The following is a 17522-nucleotide window of genomic DNA, read 5'->3' on the forward strand; positions in this document are numbered from 1 at the left end:
TTTACTGGAACACAGCCATTCATTCATTACCTCTTTTCTATGTCTGCTTTCATGATACAATGGTAGACTTGAGTAGTTGTGACAGAGACCATAGGCCCATGAGTCCAAAATGTTTACTATCTGACCCTATCGGGAAAAGTTTGTGCTACCTGCTATTTGCAATTGTACCATGCCACTGAGTCGTTTCAGTGAGATGGAACCGTTATTAGGTTAAAATGTTGAACTATGAACTTGAATGTGTCTTATAACCCTTTCCTCTCCTTTATGCTTAGGGTGGGCTAAATCCTGACAGATTTAACAAAATTATGATAGAATTAAATATGTATTCTAAAAGTATTTCAAAAAATCTTTAGGAGTGAGTCCCCCCTATACTTGTCTTTTCTAAGCTATGAGTATAGGTCATGGTGCATAACTTGAATTTAATATTCAAGGAGCTCATGAAAACTCCTTTTCTGTTTCTCATACACATTGATATATGTTGAGGGAAATATAAGAAAAACCTTTTGTGTCCCTGTCTCTCAGTTGTATTATATTTTCTGTCTTGTGAGATAGATTACCTATTTCAGGAATTTTTTTTTTTTTCAAACAGAAGCTGAATTGGTGACTTGGATTCAATCTTTTTTGGTTAACATTTGTTACTTTTCTGGCATTTTAAGAATCACATTAGACAATAATTATCATGTTCCCTCTTTCCAGATAGTTTTAGTTTCATATAGTTTCCTTCTGCTACTTTCAAAGACAGTATCAGGGAACTCTTCTCCCCTGCCTGGGATCTTCCCATCAGTGTTGAATGTATAATTGTAGGGAACATAATCCATTTTTAACTCATGTTTAGACAATATAAAACTAGAGTGCAACCATATTAATAATGAACAGAAGCAGCATTGCCCAAGGTAGGAGAAGGAGCGTGGTTAGAACTAACAGAGTGTAAAGTCTCCAAGAAATAAGATCAAAACAGGAAGAAGGACTGACACAAGGGGCTAATGCCAGTGGGGCAAGCTTGTTGATGCCCACCCCCAATTTCTTTTATTCTGCAGAGATTTTATAGGTATGTGAGCAGATAGGAGTTAGTCTTTCCTGAGCAACTGTCTGCCCTAGATGGGTAGCTAGTTAGATATAAACACTTGGATAGGGAAAATTGCATGTTATTAAGCAGGGGAAAAGATAACAAAAGAATTTATGTACTGTTATGTTTATATGGAAGTTTTATATGTATATAGGAAAGTACGTAGAGGGATTAATCAGTTATCAACAATGGCTATCTCTGATGTTGAAGCTATGGCTGACTTTTTAAAAAGTCTCTTATCTTTCTCTGTATTTCTAACTTTTCTGTAATGAAAAAGAGAAAACAAAAACAAAAGCAATATCTAGAAGATCAGAGACTACTGAACTAGTGATTCCTTAAAGTCCTTGAGTTTCTACCTGAGGATTGAAGCCAGCCTTCTGGGTCTGGAATTCTAGAGACAGAAGCTGGTCCTCAGGATGTCAGGATTGCTTGGCGAGGAGACACCCACACAACTGAGTTCCTGTGAGCTCAGGTCTGCAATTTGTTCGGTCTGCATTTGGCTTTCTTAACAGTTCTGTGCCCACCAGCCACATGTTCTTGTTTGAATAAACTTTTGGGTTGAGGAGGTCCCTTGAATAGTCTTATAAATTGGAAAACTGTGTGCTTCCTGATGCCACCTGGAATCCTAGGGATCCTTGATAGCTAATTTGTGCTACAAAGTAAGAGAAGGGAAGACGATCTTAAGCATTCTACCACCAAAATTCCAATTGTCTTTCTAATCCAGTCATGATGGTATCCACCTCTAGGTATTTTAATTTTTAAACTCACAAAAGTCATTGCCACTTTAGCTACAATACCTATCCTCATGTACAGTCTGCACATTCTGCCTATCTCACAAGTGTCCCTGAAGCCTAGAAGACGTATAACTACAGGAGTTTCTCAAAGAGTAGGTATCTTCTAGATACAGAATTGATACTTATTTTCAACTTATAGTAACAATATGAAATTTCCTAAAAATTACATTCAATTTTAGAAAGTGACTCCGTGTCATGAAAAATGTTAATAATTTAAAGGATAGCACAAGGTGAAGGTAATGCCAGGAAACCTATATGCAGAAGATGGAACTTGGGAAGCACTGCTGTCAGTACTGGTGCCACAGCCAGGGTTAGGAGTCCTTGGAATAAGATTTTATCTGGCTCATGTATGGAGAGACTTCCTTTTGTCTGTTTTCTCGTCTCTTCCCAATTGGCTGGAGTGATGCAGGGAGACAAGGGAAGTCATTGTTCTCCACCTTGTGTGTATGTCTGAACCCCTGTGTTTTCCCTGCGGTACACTGTAGTTACTAGGACACTGTGAATGCTTAGCATAGAACCTGGTACCTACTATATACTTGAAACTGTTTTTTGTTAGGTATATTCATTAATCATTTTTGTCATCACTATTTCACTTTTCCCCTCTATTAGGCAAGAAGGAATACTTTTTATTTATTTCTTTTTTTACCAAGGCTGATAGCAGGATTAAATAGGGTTCTGTGGCTGTTGTAGAGTGTACAGTTTTGCTAACTAGGTTTAGCATTTGAATGTTTTTAAATATTTTTTTTGATTTGGTGAATTTGTGCTGCTTGCTGAGCTAATATGTAACTTACCTTTCCTTAGTTTTGTGAAAGGATGTGCTATTATGAAAGGATGCAGCATGTGGCAAATTTTGGCTACAGAAAGGTGTGCTACATCCTTGGGAGGACAATCCGTATGATGGAGATTTAATGCTTTATAATTATCTCACTATGAGGAAAAGGCCATGAGTGTTTAGACTAGAGAATAACAAAAGTGTATTTTAAAACTCCAAAACATCCCTCTGTTTTAAATACTGATATTTCTTCTTTTACTACTTTAGTTTTTGTTTTTCCTTGTAAAAATATCTAGAAAAATATTACAGTGAGATAGATGGTGTATGGTCACAGGTACCTCTTGTAATGCCTATATTGTAAGAGGCTACAAGTTTGTGTCATGTTGCAGATGTGGAGAGGCTAAAACATGGAAGGGTAAATTAGCCCTTCGCCGTCATGGAGAAGTCTTCTGAGCTGCTCCCATGCAAAGATAGTTTTACGATCTGATCTGTGTCTGAAAAGGATATAGGACTTGTCCCAAAATTCCTCAGAGTATATCCTGTGCTGTAGGTAGGATCTAAATCCAAAAAGATCTCTGTCCTTTGTGGCCAGCACAGTTCTGAATGAGACTGTTCAACACTGGGCTGTGTTTAACCTGACCTGCAGTAGTTCAGATGCAACAGAGAGTGCTGGCCTCCTGGGGAGGGGAGGCTCTACCTCTGATCCATGGATGCCTTGTCCAGGCTCCATTTCTTAAATCCATCTGACCACTGGTTGGAATATTCTTCTCATTTATTCTGCTGTAATGGTGCCTTCATTTAGTCCTCTCACTCAAATCTGTGTATACCAAAAAATAGCTCTATCTTGGTCATCTGTCACAACTGTGTAACAGTATAAGTAGGCCCATCAGGCAACATTTTTGTGTATTTTAATGAAGCAGAGTAGGATGCTTCCTTGTAATGTGTGCATAAAATATTGACAAGGATCAGTATTTCCCACGAATGAAAACTATTACTTGCCCTGGCATTTAAAGAAACAGAAACACAGAAATCTAGATGAGTTTTAATCAAGTTATTAGTTGGGAACATATACACCAAAACTTCAAGTACCTAGTACCATGAACCCTAATATTCTTAAGGTGTTCTAAAACCACTGTGTACTCAGATAAAGTTAACAGGTACAGATTTATGTCTGTAGTTGTGATAAAACAACTTGAATAATGAGGCTTTATAATAATTATCTAAAAGGCCACAAGATGGCAGGGTTTCTCTAAGAAGCTGAAATAAATCCTTTAAAGAATAAGTTTATACAAGAAAATTGAAGTGGAGCTTATTAAAATAAAAGGATATTTTGAATGTGCTAAGTGTGTGACTCAGAATGCACTTATTTCAGAGGCAAATAAGTACTGAATTCTAAAAAATAACTTACAAAGTTTCTTGAGGGCTACATTAATCATTTATTTTACAGAAAGGACATAAGGTACTGTCTGGAAGGACTTGTAACTGTGCATTATTTATTCTAACTATATGAGTAATCTAAATGGACATATATTATTTATAAAACAAGTCCCAGGTTCCAGAGTACATACATCCATGGGTCAGCACAAAGGCAGACTGGCTTCCATATCTTCTAATTATTTGGCACCTTTTAGACTTTAATCCTGATGATGTCACTGAATCATCAAGAAAAGCATACCATGTTCAACACATAGAACTTTCTAAAGTAAGGACCTGTACAATATATTTTAGAACTTCCATTGAAAAGAGTTTGAATGAAACAACCTTTTGATATCCCATATACCTCTTTTGCTTGCTGGGTTGCAGAATGCTAGATTATTCTTAGTAACAGTTGCCCATGACGCAGTGGCATCAGTAGAGAACAGATGACAGTGTTCAAATTAAGAGTTGTTTGCATTTCCTATGTATAGTTGGAAGATCTGCTAGTATCTTTTCCTTATTTAACAAATATTTTTAAAATACTTTGATTACATGTGTCAGTGTTTAAAATACTTGCTGAGTCTTTAGATCTCTCTCTTCTGCTGAAAAAGAAATTGGAGATCTCAGATTATGCTAGATCAGGTAACAAGCTTTTTGTTTATCATTCAGAGAATTTAGCCAGAATGAAATATATTATTCCATTATATTGGTATTTATAAACCAAGAAACCAGTGGAGATACTTGAGTAATTTAGATTTTCAGAAACATTAAAATAGCAAGTTAGACTTACTTTCAGCAACCTCATCAGTTCTGGGCAAGTACTTTAGTCGTTATCTTTGCCTGCTTTGGCATTAGCTTGGAGTCGTTTCATGGTGTCAGTAATTGTTTGGATTATAATGAATGGCTGTTTTTGAAGCTGTAAGGGCCTTAAACAGATGATCACTAAACCATCATGAGGAAGCATAGCTCCTGCAAGTTCACAGCTAAGGGGGCTTTCACTCCAGACTAGCAGGGGTATAGCTGTAATTCCTGTATGATTTGGCATGTAACTAATTTCTATGTAAGATTGTATCTCTTCACTCATTTTTTTAGTGTTTGGCATCAAACAGAGCCCCAGGGAATAGTAAGTATGAAGGGATGTGTACTCAAAGACTGATGAAATCTCATATGCTCATAATGAATTAACTGGAGAAACTTTCTTTTGTCTACTATTACATTTTAGTTTTATGATGATTTAGGGAAATTTTAAGTGGGCATAGAGCAATGAGAATCTGGCTAGAAAAAGGAATAATGGAGAGATTTTAAATGGTTGATGTTCATAACTAATAATTTAGTTCTACTTAAAAATTGGTGAAGGCCTGAGAAGTTAAATTTTTATGGATGCCATGTTGCAAGTAAAAATTGAGGTATATGGAATTATTAGGGAAATATGACCAAAAAAAAAAATCTATCATGATGGAGAGGATATTATGCTAAGTGAAATAAGGCAGGCAGGAAAGACAAATACCATATGATTTTACTTAATATGTTAAATCTAAAACCAAAATAAAATGAACAAAATAGCAGTAGACTCATAGACACTGAGAAGTGACTGACGGTTACCATGGGGGAGAGGTTGGGGTGGGTGGGTCAGGAGGGTAAGGGGTTAAAGAGCACATAATAGAAATTGGTTACCAGGATGGAAGTGCAGCATGGAAAATATAGCCAATGATTCTGTCACATCTTTCTATGTTGACAGATAATAACTGTACTATTGGGGTGAGGATTTAATAATGTGTGTAACTGTTGAATCACTGTGTTGTATACTTGAAACCAATATAGTACTATATATCAACTATACTTCAATAAATATATACACTTTAAAAAAATGGAAAAATACTAGAAAAACAATTCTGTCAGAGTTCTTCTGTAGTATGAACAAAGAAATATAACTCTTACTAGTAGATATGACTTTTTACTCTCAGATTTGTAATATTATAAAATTTGATGAGTTTTTTTAGAATCATAGATGCAAAAACCACTGAATGGCCTTTGTGGGAGCTCATATATGTAGAAATAATTTTCACACTTGAGTTATAGCTAGAGAGGGAGATTTGAACATTTGTTTGGTCCTCATTGTAAGTTAATATTTCACCTCCATTTTTTCTTCTGACTACAGCATCTTCACAACTATTTCACAGTGACCCTTGGAATTCCTGCTTGGTGTTCCTATGTCTTTTTCGTCATAGCCACCTTGATTTTTGGCCTTTTCATGGGTCTGGTAAGCGATAATGCCAATCTTTTTTCCTGTCTTTAAAGTCAAATGGATCTCATGCAAAATTACTATGCAGCCAAGAAAGAAAAAGCACAAAAAACAAACATAATTTTTTGTGTGAAACCTAAGCAGTTAAAAAATTTTACACTGCTTTCAGCTGTAATTTGAGATATAATATAAAATTCATTAAATTATTAACTCCTGATTCTGTCCCTTAAATATTCTAAAGATGTGTTCTGCCTAGAATATAGAGAACTTACTTACTTGAATTGGTAGTTTCCAAGACAACCAAGTCAGCTGTGACTTCACACATTGCCTGCTGGATTAGAGCATTGTGGTGATAAGGCCAAAGCATTAGCTTTGGGGAACAAGATGATTTTGTCTTCTTCATGTCCTCCCTTTGAATCTCACATCCTGACCAGCTGCTTATACATACACTCTGGTTTCCCAAAGGTGGATTTTGTAAGTTAATGTAGATAAAAAAACACAGCCATTTTTATGGAAAAAAGTAAGTTGCAAAACACATCACTGTATCTTCTTTGGGTTTGAAAATCAATGATCTAGGAGGTATCTGCTTTTTCCCCCTAGGTGTTTTTGGTAAGAGTTTGAATAAAAATAAATTTATTTGCGTAACAACATAAACAACTATATGTGTTATGGCATTTTTTATTTCTTGACATCATTTTTTAATCTTTTTACTTACACTTGATCAATTTGATAGAGCTTTAGACTCTTAAGAAGTTCTTAAAAGCCATTATACTCTATAGTAATCACATAGCTCCTAAACACTGTATGATAGGAATAATTGATAAACACTAAAAATTTACATAGAAAGGACAGACTTTTAGGTGAGATTATCTTAGTTTATCCTTACATTTTATAATGAATTTTGGCTTTTCAGCAAAGTCTTTTTAAAAATAAGTTTACAATGTTAGCAATAGCCTTTATAGCAATCATAACTTGGTAACAAATTTGTACTCCAAAGAGCCAAAGACACCTGATTTTATTTTGCCATGAACATGCTTGCTTCATATTATAGTTTATATTTGAGATTTGACTGTTGGTGTTAAGTTCACAGATGGGAGTAGAACTTAGGTATGTCATTCATTGGGTGCTGGGTGTGTCCCATTCTGTCGCATTACTCTTACTGCTAATTAACATGTCTCTGATGCTCTGGCCTACAAGGATTTAGCTTTCATTTTAAATTTGACTGTATATAAACATACTTCTCTCATCTACTGTCTAGTGTTGGATTTTTCTAGCAGTGTATTCTGGAGCCACATGAATGTAAGGTTCTTGGAGGGGGAACAGTATGAGATCCTAGGCAATCATGAGGTGTAGTTACAGAGAATGCAGGTTGAGTGTGAGCCTCCTGGAAAATGGTTGAAAACTTTTCTCAGCATGAAAACTTTTAGAATTTTATCTTTGAGATGGACTTTAACTCTAAGAAAACAGTTCATTTGGAACCTTAGATTCAAATAATCAGTACAGGAAGGTTATTATAGATTTAGCCTAAAGAAAGAAGAGAGTTGATTCTTGACTGTTCAAGTTGATTAATTGATGTACAATGTTGTTCCTTTATATAAAATGGGGAAGATAACTTTTTTTAAACAAAATAATAATTTCAAAGCAATAATAAGCTCATAAATTTTTGGTTAATTCATTTCCATAAAGTAGCAAATTTTTGGAATTTTTTTTCTCTAAGTGCCTTTTCTACAACTGTAGTATGTGTTGGAAGAAATACACAGCACTTGGAATTTTTGCCTTCAGGGAGGCCTCCAGCTGTGCAGTTCGGTGCCCTGTGGTACCTTTGCCATTACCTGGGACTGAAAGCAGAGCCCAGACATACAGTCATGCGAAGCTTGACCTTGGAGGTTCTCTGCCTTTATGAGTCTTCACAGAGTTTAAGTTAGACAGTGCTCAGAAGGGGCAGGATGTTTTCCATAGAGCAGTGGTTTCCTGATCAAGTCATCATTTCCCATAAGCCTGACTACCAAGTTTCCTATTTTTTCCCAATTTTAGAAGATGGGAAGTCAAAACAAGGCTGGTAGTTTGATTTTTGTTTATTTTCTTGGTTGAGTCTAGTGATGGTTGAAGTATTTTACTAAATGTGATTTTTCACATGTAAACAAAGGGCTCAGTTTTAGATATCCAGTATATATTTTGCATCTTAAACCAATATGGGAAAGATCCCTGTAACTCCAGGGTGAAAATCCCAGGCAAATACCTTTGAAACTGAAATCAGTCAAAGGGAGAAATAAAAGTTTATTTCTTACAAGCAGTCGTCCACTTCTGCTCTCGCAAACAGGCTGCAGAAGAGCCCCTGACCCAACCTCTGGTCCAGATAAGCCCTCGCTTGCCCTAGTAATTACCTATTCATATGGAGATGGACTAGTCCTCTCCACCCACTAGAAACACCTATTGTACGGAGATACATTAAAGCCCAGGCGAGAGATTCTGGAAATATTACAGTTTTACCCACAATCCCTAAGTGCGTAGCCTGTATGTGAAATTACTCTGGTAGCAGCGTTTTCTGCCAACAGCGACTCTGCTCTGAAGGATGGAAGACAGCAAAGCTCTCGACAAGCAGGAAAGCAATGAAAACACACACAGGCAGTGATCTCGCACCTCTTGTCTGTTCTCCACTGCGGTTGGTAACAATAGACACTAAGTTTTGCTGTTATTTTCTGCACGCTGCTGACTGGTGCTTAACACAGAGCCTCCTACAGAGGAGGGCCTCCAGCATGAGGAGGAGTAGATGTCACTGTCTATGAAATATGGCAAATCCATGTGCTCTCCTCAGTTAGATGCTTAACTATCTTGTACCCGCCTGGGTAAAAGCTGAAGCCTGAAGATGCACTCCTGGAAAGGAAGATAGAAAGGAGGGCACCAATTCTCCTATAGACCTTGTTTTTAAACAGTGCCATTCTTAGTAGCTGAGAAAGTGGCCCATTCCAGGGAAATGGTTCTCTAGACCAGAAAATAGATTTTGAACTGAGAATGAGAGGGTTTTCCAACCAGTTTCTGAAAAAGAAGACTATGTAATCGAATTGTGTACTATTAGACATAAAACAGACCTTGGTGATAGGCTTGTCCAAACCCTTCCTTTCAAGAGGGTACAAGTGAGCAAGCAGTTACGTGACTTGTCCAGGGTCACACAGCAATTGAGGAACAAGCTTGAGGCTAGTGTTCCACAAGCCTGTTCTATACCCTCTCTACCTGGCCCTCTAGATCCTTGATGTCCTAAAACACCGCCTGTGTTTTCATTGCTTTTCTGCTTGCTGAGAGCTTTGCTGTCTTCCATCCTTCAGAGCAGTTGCTGATGGCAAAAAATGCTCCTGCCAGAGTGATTTCACATACAGGCTATGCACTCGGGGATCTTCCCCATATTGGTTTAAAATGCAAAATACATACTTGATTTCTAAAACTGAGCCTTTTATTTACATGTGAAAAATAACATTTACTAAAATATTTCAACCATTACTAGGTATGGTTGACTTCCTCCCAGCCTTCATCATAAATGCCAGTATTTCTTGTCACTGGCAGGTGTTTCTTCTTTCCCTTGCAATATGTCAGGACCAAATTTTTCCCTTCCATTAAGAAAAGCAAAAAAAAAAGTAACAAAAAATTGTATCTGTGAATAGCTAATAAACACATGACTATCACCTTTAAAATGTAAGTTTTCAGCCTCTAGCTTTTCAGATAGGATTATCTACCACTTTGTTGTTCAGATTAATTCAATGGCTTGTAAATTGTCCCTCCCCAACCCACAGAGCTTCCCGGATCCCCTTGCCCCACTTGAGCCAGACAGCTGTTGCTACGCTTCTCCTCCGACTGTGCCCAGGGCCTGAAATGCCACCACCTTCAAGTGGTCATCCTTGATCCTTCCCAGTCCCAAAACTGCCTGTAATCTCTGTATCTCTGAAATATGGAGCAAAGTGCTTTACTTATTTTTTCTTAGGAAACTCATGTTTCATATTGCTTTAGAATTAAGCTGCAATTTGTTTCTCCTTTTCATCCTTTGCCATAGAGATTATCATGATACCTTGAACCTAAAGAACCAAATATTGAGTAAAGTAATAAATAAATAAATATACAGAGGGTAATAATCCTGAACACAAAGTAGGTACTCATGTAATGTTTATAAAATCGAATCAAAAGGGTTATGCCTTTGGTTCTTTAAAAATTTAGAGCACCTTTAAAACACTAATGTATGCCTGTTTTAAAATCTGGGCAATTATTCAAAGTGAAACAAAGTTGGGAGTGACTTAGGTACAAAAAACAATTTACAGCCCTTCGCAATGGGCCGCCTCTTCGTATGCTGGATCACTGTGTTGTGTGGTGCTCTGGGAGAAGGCAGAAAGTGCCTCTCCAGCTCATTGCGGCCCAGATGCCCCTGCTGGTCAGCTTCATCGCCGTGGGGTGAACCTGCTCCTAGGGAACTGGCAGTTCTTCAAGGGAAAGGCATGCTTACAGTAAGGAGAAAGTGGCTCATAGTACAACCAAGGTCGGAGGGGAAGCCAAGCCAATCAGTCACTGTCCAAAATGGCATCTAGTTCATACCGTGGTGACTTTTCTCACAGTGTACCTGTAGAAATTTCTTATGGTACTCTTATTACTTTAGACTTGGAAAAGTTCTTCAGCTCAGTTGGTGGCTACCCGTTGGTGAGGGCAGTCCCTTGTGAAACTAGTTTTGTTCGTCTTGAAGAAGGTCTTTGTTGATGGCTGACAGCTTGGCTGATAGCATCTATTTTCGTATGCCTGCTGAATTGATCTGTTTTTAGTGGGCTCTCTGTAGACATTTGAGCTTGTGACCCCTGTTCTAAATTAATAGTATTTTCCTACATTATGTCATTTGAAAAGTAGGTAATTCTTAATTATACCCTCGTCTTTTTTGTGTACTTTTGACTAACTGCTGACTAGTTAGTTGGCTTTGAATATCTGGGTGTAGAGGCAAGGCTTAACTTTGGGGTTCTTTGGTAATAAACGTCTTGTCTACTCACTGTAAAATCACTTTTTTCCCTCCAGGTCTTGGTGGTAATATCAGAATGTTTCTCTGTGCCCCTTCCAAGGCATTTATCTGAAGGTTCTGGTAAGTATGATAAACTCACGCAATAGAGTGTTTTTGGAATTCCGTGGTGTGCCCTTTTGTGCTCCTACAGACAGTGGCTTTCCCTGATTTGCTACCTGATCAAACTATCACCACCACCAGATGACTTAAAATATATGCTCCAGACAGACTTAAACACAAATTCTGGTTTTCCTCTCTTCAATTAAGGAACATTTCACTTTGGCAGTGGCTTTTTCCCATACAGTGTATGCCTTTCATTATCAGTTGACACCTTTTCTTTCAATCACACTGAAACGAGAAGGGAGGGAAGGGAATCTCTCCTGAGGACCAGTAACTGTCCTAAGTTCTTTAACTGCTCCACACTTTTTCTGGGACCAAATAGCCCTGGGTTTACATGGTTTTACTGCTATTTTTGAGACTTTGCAAGATTTTTATGAGAGTTTGTAATGTTCAATTTTATGTGGGAGTTTAAATAAACATCTTTTTTTTAGTTCTTGAAGTTTTCAAGGCTTTGAGATTTCCATAGATAATTATAAAATGTATTTTGTTCCTTAGAATTCCTAAAGTAACAAAAACCCAGTTTAAAGAAACCCAGGAGGAAAAAAAATAGAATTTATTAGCTCACATAACTGAAAAGGCCAGGGATGTTCTGGCTTCAAGCACAGCCGAAGGGATGTTAGGTTTCTGTGTGGCTGATTCAATGACTGTCAGTAGCCCCAACTCACATTTTATCAGGGTAGTGGCCCCTGTAGAAGAGAGAAAGCTTTTCTTTCAGACCTTGACCAAAAATTCCTGGGTAGTGCTCTGCTTGGCCTGGCTGAAGTCACATCTCTGAACCAATCACCATGGCCAGTGGATGGGTCACTGAGTTTTCTGAAAGGGACAAAATACAAAGCATTATAGGACCTTCATCTTCCTGACCCCTGTACTCTGCCAAAGCCAGCACGGTCAGTGAAACCTCTATAGAGAGGGATGGAGGAGCCTGATGGGGCCAGGACACTGACCAGAGAGCTGCCCTGTGTGGCAACAGTTTCAAAGTAAAGGAAACCGCCCTGTGCCTGGATGCGCTTAAATGACCAATATTTATTCAGAGGACATTCCCCTCTCTCCCCTGCACAGAGCAGAATCAGAGGTCGGAGGAAGCACAGAGGGCCGAACAGTTGCAGGATGCAGAGGAGGAAAAAGATGATTCAAATGAAGAAGAAAACAAAGACAGCCTCATAGATGATGATGAAGAGAAGGAAGACCTTGGTGATGAGGATGAAGGAGAGGAGGAAGAGGAGGAGGACAGCCTGGCTGTTGGTGTGGATGAGGAGAGGAATGACACGCAGGAGGACGTGGGACCTGATGAGACTGAAGAGGCTGCCCCTGAGCAGCCCCGGTCGGCTGGCACAGAGGTGGCCGGAGACACGCTGAGGCAGCGCAAGAGTCCGAGTGCTGATAGGGATCATCAGCCTAATGAGAGCATTTCATAGAGTAAGGCGGAACGCATGTCAGCCTCCCTCTGGTGTGCAGATTAGACCAAATCCTTATATTTTCCTGAATGAGCAAGCTTCTCTTATAAAACAGTTGCTAGTAGTGTAGTCTCATGGCATTAAGCTTCATGTATATTGAGAATCTTTCAGGCATGACAATCAGGGTACAGAAAAACAAACATGGTTATGCTCTGGGACTTGGGATGGGCGCAAGTTCATTTAGTTGGGGCCAGAGGGCTTTGACCAAAGGAAACAACCCCAGGCCCTCATTAGCACCTTTCACGGAAAGGGCTGCAGCCTCCATGAAATGAAAGCAAGCAGCCTGAGAGCTTCCCCAAAGTGTAGCAGAAGTCTTGCTTCCTCTTCTTGGATTAAGTATTTATTTTGGTCAAATTGTAAGAAACATCAGGTGCATAGTACAGGGACACATTTTAGAGAGAGAGATTGAGAGAGCCTTGGAAATGATTACAGAAAAGGGCTTGGAAGTCATCCCAGCTCTCTGAATTTCCTTGATCATGCTTTATTTATTACCTGTAACCTTCACAGAGTTCCCACCAGGGACCTGCAGGCTCCCCGCTGTCTTCACAGTCCATCCTCAGTGAGAGGACTCACACAGCAGCCGGGTGACATCAGCTGTGCTTTTCTGACCTAAGGGTTTAGGAAATCAAGAACCATAGCCCATGAAGCTGTGACTGCCAAGCATCTCAAGTAAAATCTAACATTTGGAGGTTCAAAAGGAAGTAGGTATTTTACAGGAGAAATTTTGTTGTTGTTTTTTGGCCAAAATGTAGTGACTTTTTTTTTTAAGTTGCTTTCTCAATATTCTTTTTGAAGCCAGAAGTCCCCTAAGTCTTGCCAGTACAAGGTAGTCTTGTGAAGAAAACTTGAAACTGTTATTTTATATCCGGTCTCAAAGGGTTACCTGGCTCTTGAACCACTTTAATAATAACTGAAAAACCATTTCTGGTTTTCCTTCAGTGATGTGCTTTTGGTGAAAGAATTAGTGAAGTGAGTATCTGAAAATGAAAGATTTGGTTTCGTTTCCTTCTTCCTTAATCTTATAAAGATTTTTATCCCTGTAAATCTCTCAATACTCAATCTACTAAATGTACCCTGGGGGCTCAATTTCTTTCAAAAAATACATCCGTCCACTTCTGCCTTACCTGATTTATGTCTTAGAATAAATTCATAAAATTAGATTCCAAGCTTATGTAAGATGGCTAAAGTTGATCCTATACCCCTTGGGTCCAGACAGAATAACAAGTTAGTATAGGTTTATGAAATTCAAAGAGTTTCTGTCATCTTTAAGAAGAAGTATGCAGTATACTCCTATCTGGCTGTTTAGATAACCCTTGCATTGTATTAACTTTGAACATGGCTCACTGGAGGAGGGGGAGGTTCTGAAACTACCCTGGCCTGGTTGAATGAGCCTGTTGCAAGCCTCATACAAAGGGAGTTTTTATTCTGATAGAATCCAATTTTTAGAAGTGGTTATTTTTCATCTTTCAACTCAGTTGCCTGACAATCTCATCCCCCACTACACTGAGGTTCTTCATTAAGAGTCACCAATACTTTCTCTTTCTATAACACAACCTAGAATTTGAGGCCATGAGCAGAACCAATAGCTTGGGGAAATCTTGACTTTGGCTCATTTTCTGCCACTCCCGCATGTAGGTCTTGACACATCCTCATTGGAAGTGCCGTGGTTTTGAAGGCAGTGACTCCATCTCCCTGATGCTAGGAAGCTTTTCTGGGTCATTCCTGAGTTGGGTCTGCGTCCTGTCACCGGATTTCTTTCTTATATAATCAGCTGTAACAGAGTCTTCAAAGTCCATTAAGTTTAAGTTCAGAGGTATGGAATAAGAAAGATTTCAGAGTTTGGGTATTCTGTATAATGCCCCTGCTGTATTAAAATATTCATATATTCTTGTAAAGTTGAGTGGTTGACTAGAGAGGAAAGAATGAAGAAATAAAATCTATTTTGGCTTTTTATAAATGTAAGGCCAATTTCCAGTGGGACCCCAAATAGTACCTAATTATGTAATAAGAAAAATGTATTTTCTTTCTCAGCAATACTTAAAAAAAAAATTGGAAGAAGAGGGGAAAACAGTTTGGAGAAGAGGACCCATTAAAAATGGAAGTGTCTGACTGTGGGAACCATTTTTCTGCTTTCCCCTTTTTTTTAATATCCTGGCAAAAGATGGGGTTTTTACTAAATGGCCTGACAAATACTCATCCAATTTAATTTCTTTCCACTTGAGACTTTGTTTGTTTTCACTACTTACTGAATTTAAACTAAATGAAAAAAGTCAACCTGAAATAATTAATACATTACTGTTAACAAATAAACATTTCAGTAAGACCTTATGGACTTTTCCTATTTAGAATATATTTGATCTAGAAGTCAAGTGCGTGGAAACTTGATTTTAATTTTAAAAATTAAAAATAACCATGCTTCCCTGTATTGCAATATCAGTTATTTAATTACAAAATAGTATTTGATACAAGTCAAAATCAGGTCAATTAAAAGTGTGGATTTTAGGATGGGGGGCAGGGCTTTGTGTGTGAGTAGGGGGAGCAGAGTGACTTTTCATTGATTAGAAGGAAAGTTTGGAACCTCTTTCTTTGTTTCTTTTATTATTCATCTCTTGCCAGAACTACTAAACCACCCTGACCTGCTTAGATCTCAGAGTGAAGCAACACTGAGGCAACCGCACTTCTTCCCTTCGGGAAGTGCACATTGCCTGGGCTGAGAAGCAGGGTCCTGCAGTTCCCAGGCCACGCCACAGTACTTACGGCCTTGCAACCTCACCTCTCCTGTGGATGATCCCTGTTAGGCACAGGCCTCTCTAACTATGAAACCCAAATAATGACTGTAATCTGAAGTAAACAACCTTTGGCCTGGGGTTGCCTTGTGACAGTGGAAACAGCCAAATTTTGACTTTTCTATGGCCCAAACCCTTGTTGATAGATATCGTGTTACTACCTGATGTGGGGGTATGTAAACCTACAGAGCCTGCATCCTGTACCACCTTTGAGGTAGATGATAAAAATGTCTTTTAAGGCAAATAACTTCACATGTGACTTAATTACCATGTCCTTCAAGAGCAGAGTCTGTATGCTGCTTTGTAGGATGGGAAATATTAAAGACTCTTAAAAAAAAATAGAAATGGTAAGGTACACCTGAGATTCCAGCATAAAACCTTAATTTAGCATGAAGTGAGAGAAGTAAGGGAGAGATTGGTGCTTTTGCTAATGTGCATCAATAGTTCATTTATGTCCTCAATATTGAAGTGTTATTTCTGCTGGTATTACAAATGTGTGGTTGACCCATCCTGTCAAATATACAACATTTTGGAAAGTATTCATGTAAAACTTTTGTGCCAACAGAAAAGTTCCTTCTTGTTTAGTATCTCTTTACCTCAGTCCTACATGTTTTGTCCTTAGAACATTATAGCTTCTTTTGAAAAACCAAACATGGAGTCATCAAATCTGAAGAGCCCTGTTGGGCAGCTTTTTGAGCAGCTTTCCCAAACCAGGAGGTTTGGTTGAAAGCCTTTTGGTAGTTTCAGACCAGGGCATGGCCCTCACATGGCCATGTGAATAAAGTTTCATGTGAACTGTGACAGTGTATATGTGTGACTCATGTACCTTTAACATGTTTCTGATGTAGTTTAATCCTATTTGTTTTAAATAGCTTGGTGCAAATGCAATTTTTCTACTACAAATACTGTCTATTTGTATTGCAAAACATTATAAATTTGTTATTTATATTCTTTGTAATAGTCTTAATTATTTAGCCCGGTGATACTTAATTATTTTTCTCTTCACCTATGTATTCTTTGCTTCCTCAAATAGCATCTCTAGCAACTAGAATGAGTCTCAAGTGGTACATTGCCTGATTATAAATCATCTTTTCACAAAATTGTACATAATCCTTGATCTTAACATGTTTTGGTTTCATTGTAAATATCTGTTTGCATCAAAACATGATGATAGTGATAAGTAAAAACAAAATAATATATTGCTTTTCATTAAGCACTTTTATAAAAGCCATTTGCCTCAGCAGTGAAAAGTGTTATTTTGTTAAAAAATAATTTTCATGTGTCCATCCTCCGTCCAGTCTGATCATTTTCCCTCTTTTTTTCCTCTCCTCTTTGACTTAATCCAAACTTTGTGCCTTTTAGCTGCTCTGTAAAGTGCCCAAGACGAAGGACAAATCCAGAGATTCAAGGCTTCCCTTTGTGTTGCCTGTAGAAACTCACTGCACTCACTTCTCAGGTCTCCCTCTGTCCTGAGGCCTAGACGTGGCCGGGGCTGGAGCAGACGGCAAGGGATCCTGCTTATCCTTCAAGACACTGGCCTGCCTCGTCTCCTAGGGCATTTGGAAGACCCATCTGCACCGAACCTTGCCTATCACTGTAGCAGTGCAAAAGCACAAAGGAGGTGAGAACTCTTACTCAGGGGCTGAAATAATGGCTACTGGATTTTTCACTTTTGAAAGATGGTAGGGGGATGAGTAGTGAGAAGAAAACAGTTGAGCTTACATACCACCAAATTATTCCCTCAGAAAAACTGGTTCAGAATGCTTGTTTGTATAGAAAAAAATAATCCATTATGCAGTATCTCAGCCTAAATGAACTTGGCCATCCATCCTTAATGGGAACAAACCTG

At 38.4% G+C, this 17522-nt stretch overlaps 1 protein-coding gene across 1 annotated transcript in view; it reads left to right on the forward strand.

Annotated features, from left to right (window-relative positions):
• Positions 1 to 16964, forward strand: part of TMX4 (thioredoxin related transmembrane protein 4) — a 47180-nt gene extending 30216 nt beyond the window's left edge. Inside the window, exons 6-8 of the mRNA XM_036880078.2 lie at positions 6207 to 6308; positions 11331 to 11394; positions 12493 to 16964. Of these exons, the coding sequence (XP_036735973.2) occupies positions 6207 to 6308; positions 11331 to 11394; positions 12493 to 12848 (522 nt within the window). The 3' untranslated portion in view covers positions 12849 to 16964. The remainder of the gene's footprint in view (positions 1 to 6206; positions 6309 to 11330; positions 11395 to 12492) is intronic.
• Positions 16965 to 17522: the final 558 nt, after the last annotated feature.

This window comes from Manis pentadactyla, chromosome 5 (genome assembly GCF_030020395.1).
Source record: "Manis pentadactyla isolate mManPen7 chromosome 5, mManPen7.hap1, whole genome shotgun sequence".
Taxonomy (NCBI): Eukaryota; Metazoa; Chordata; class Mammalia; order Pholidota; family Manidae; genus Manis; species Manis pentadactyla.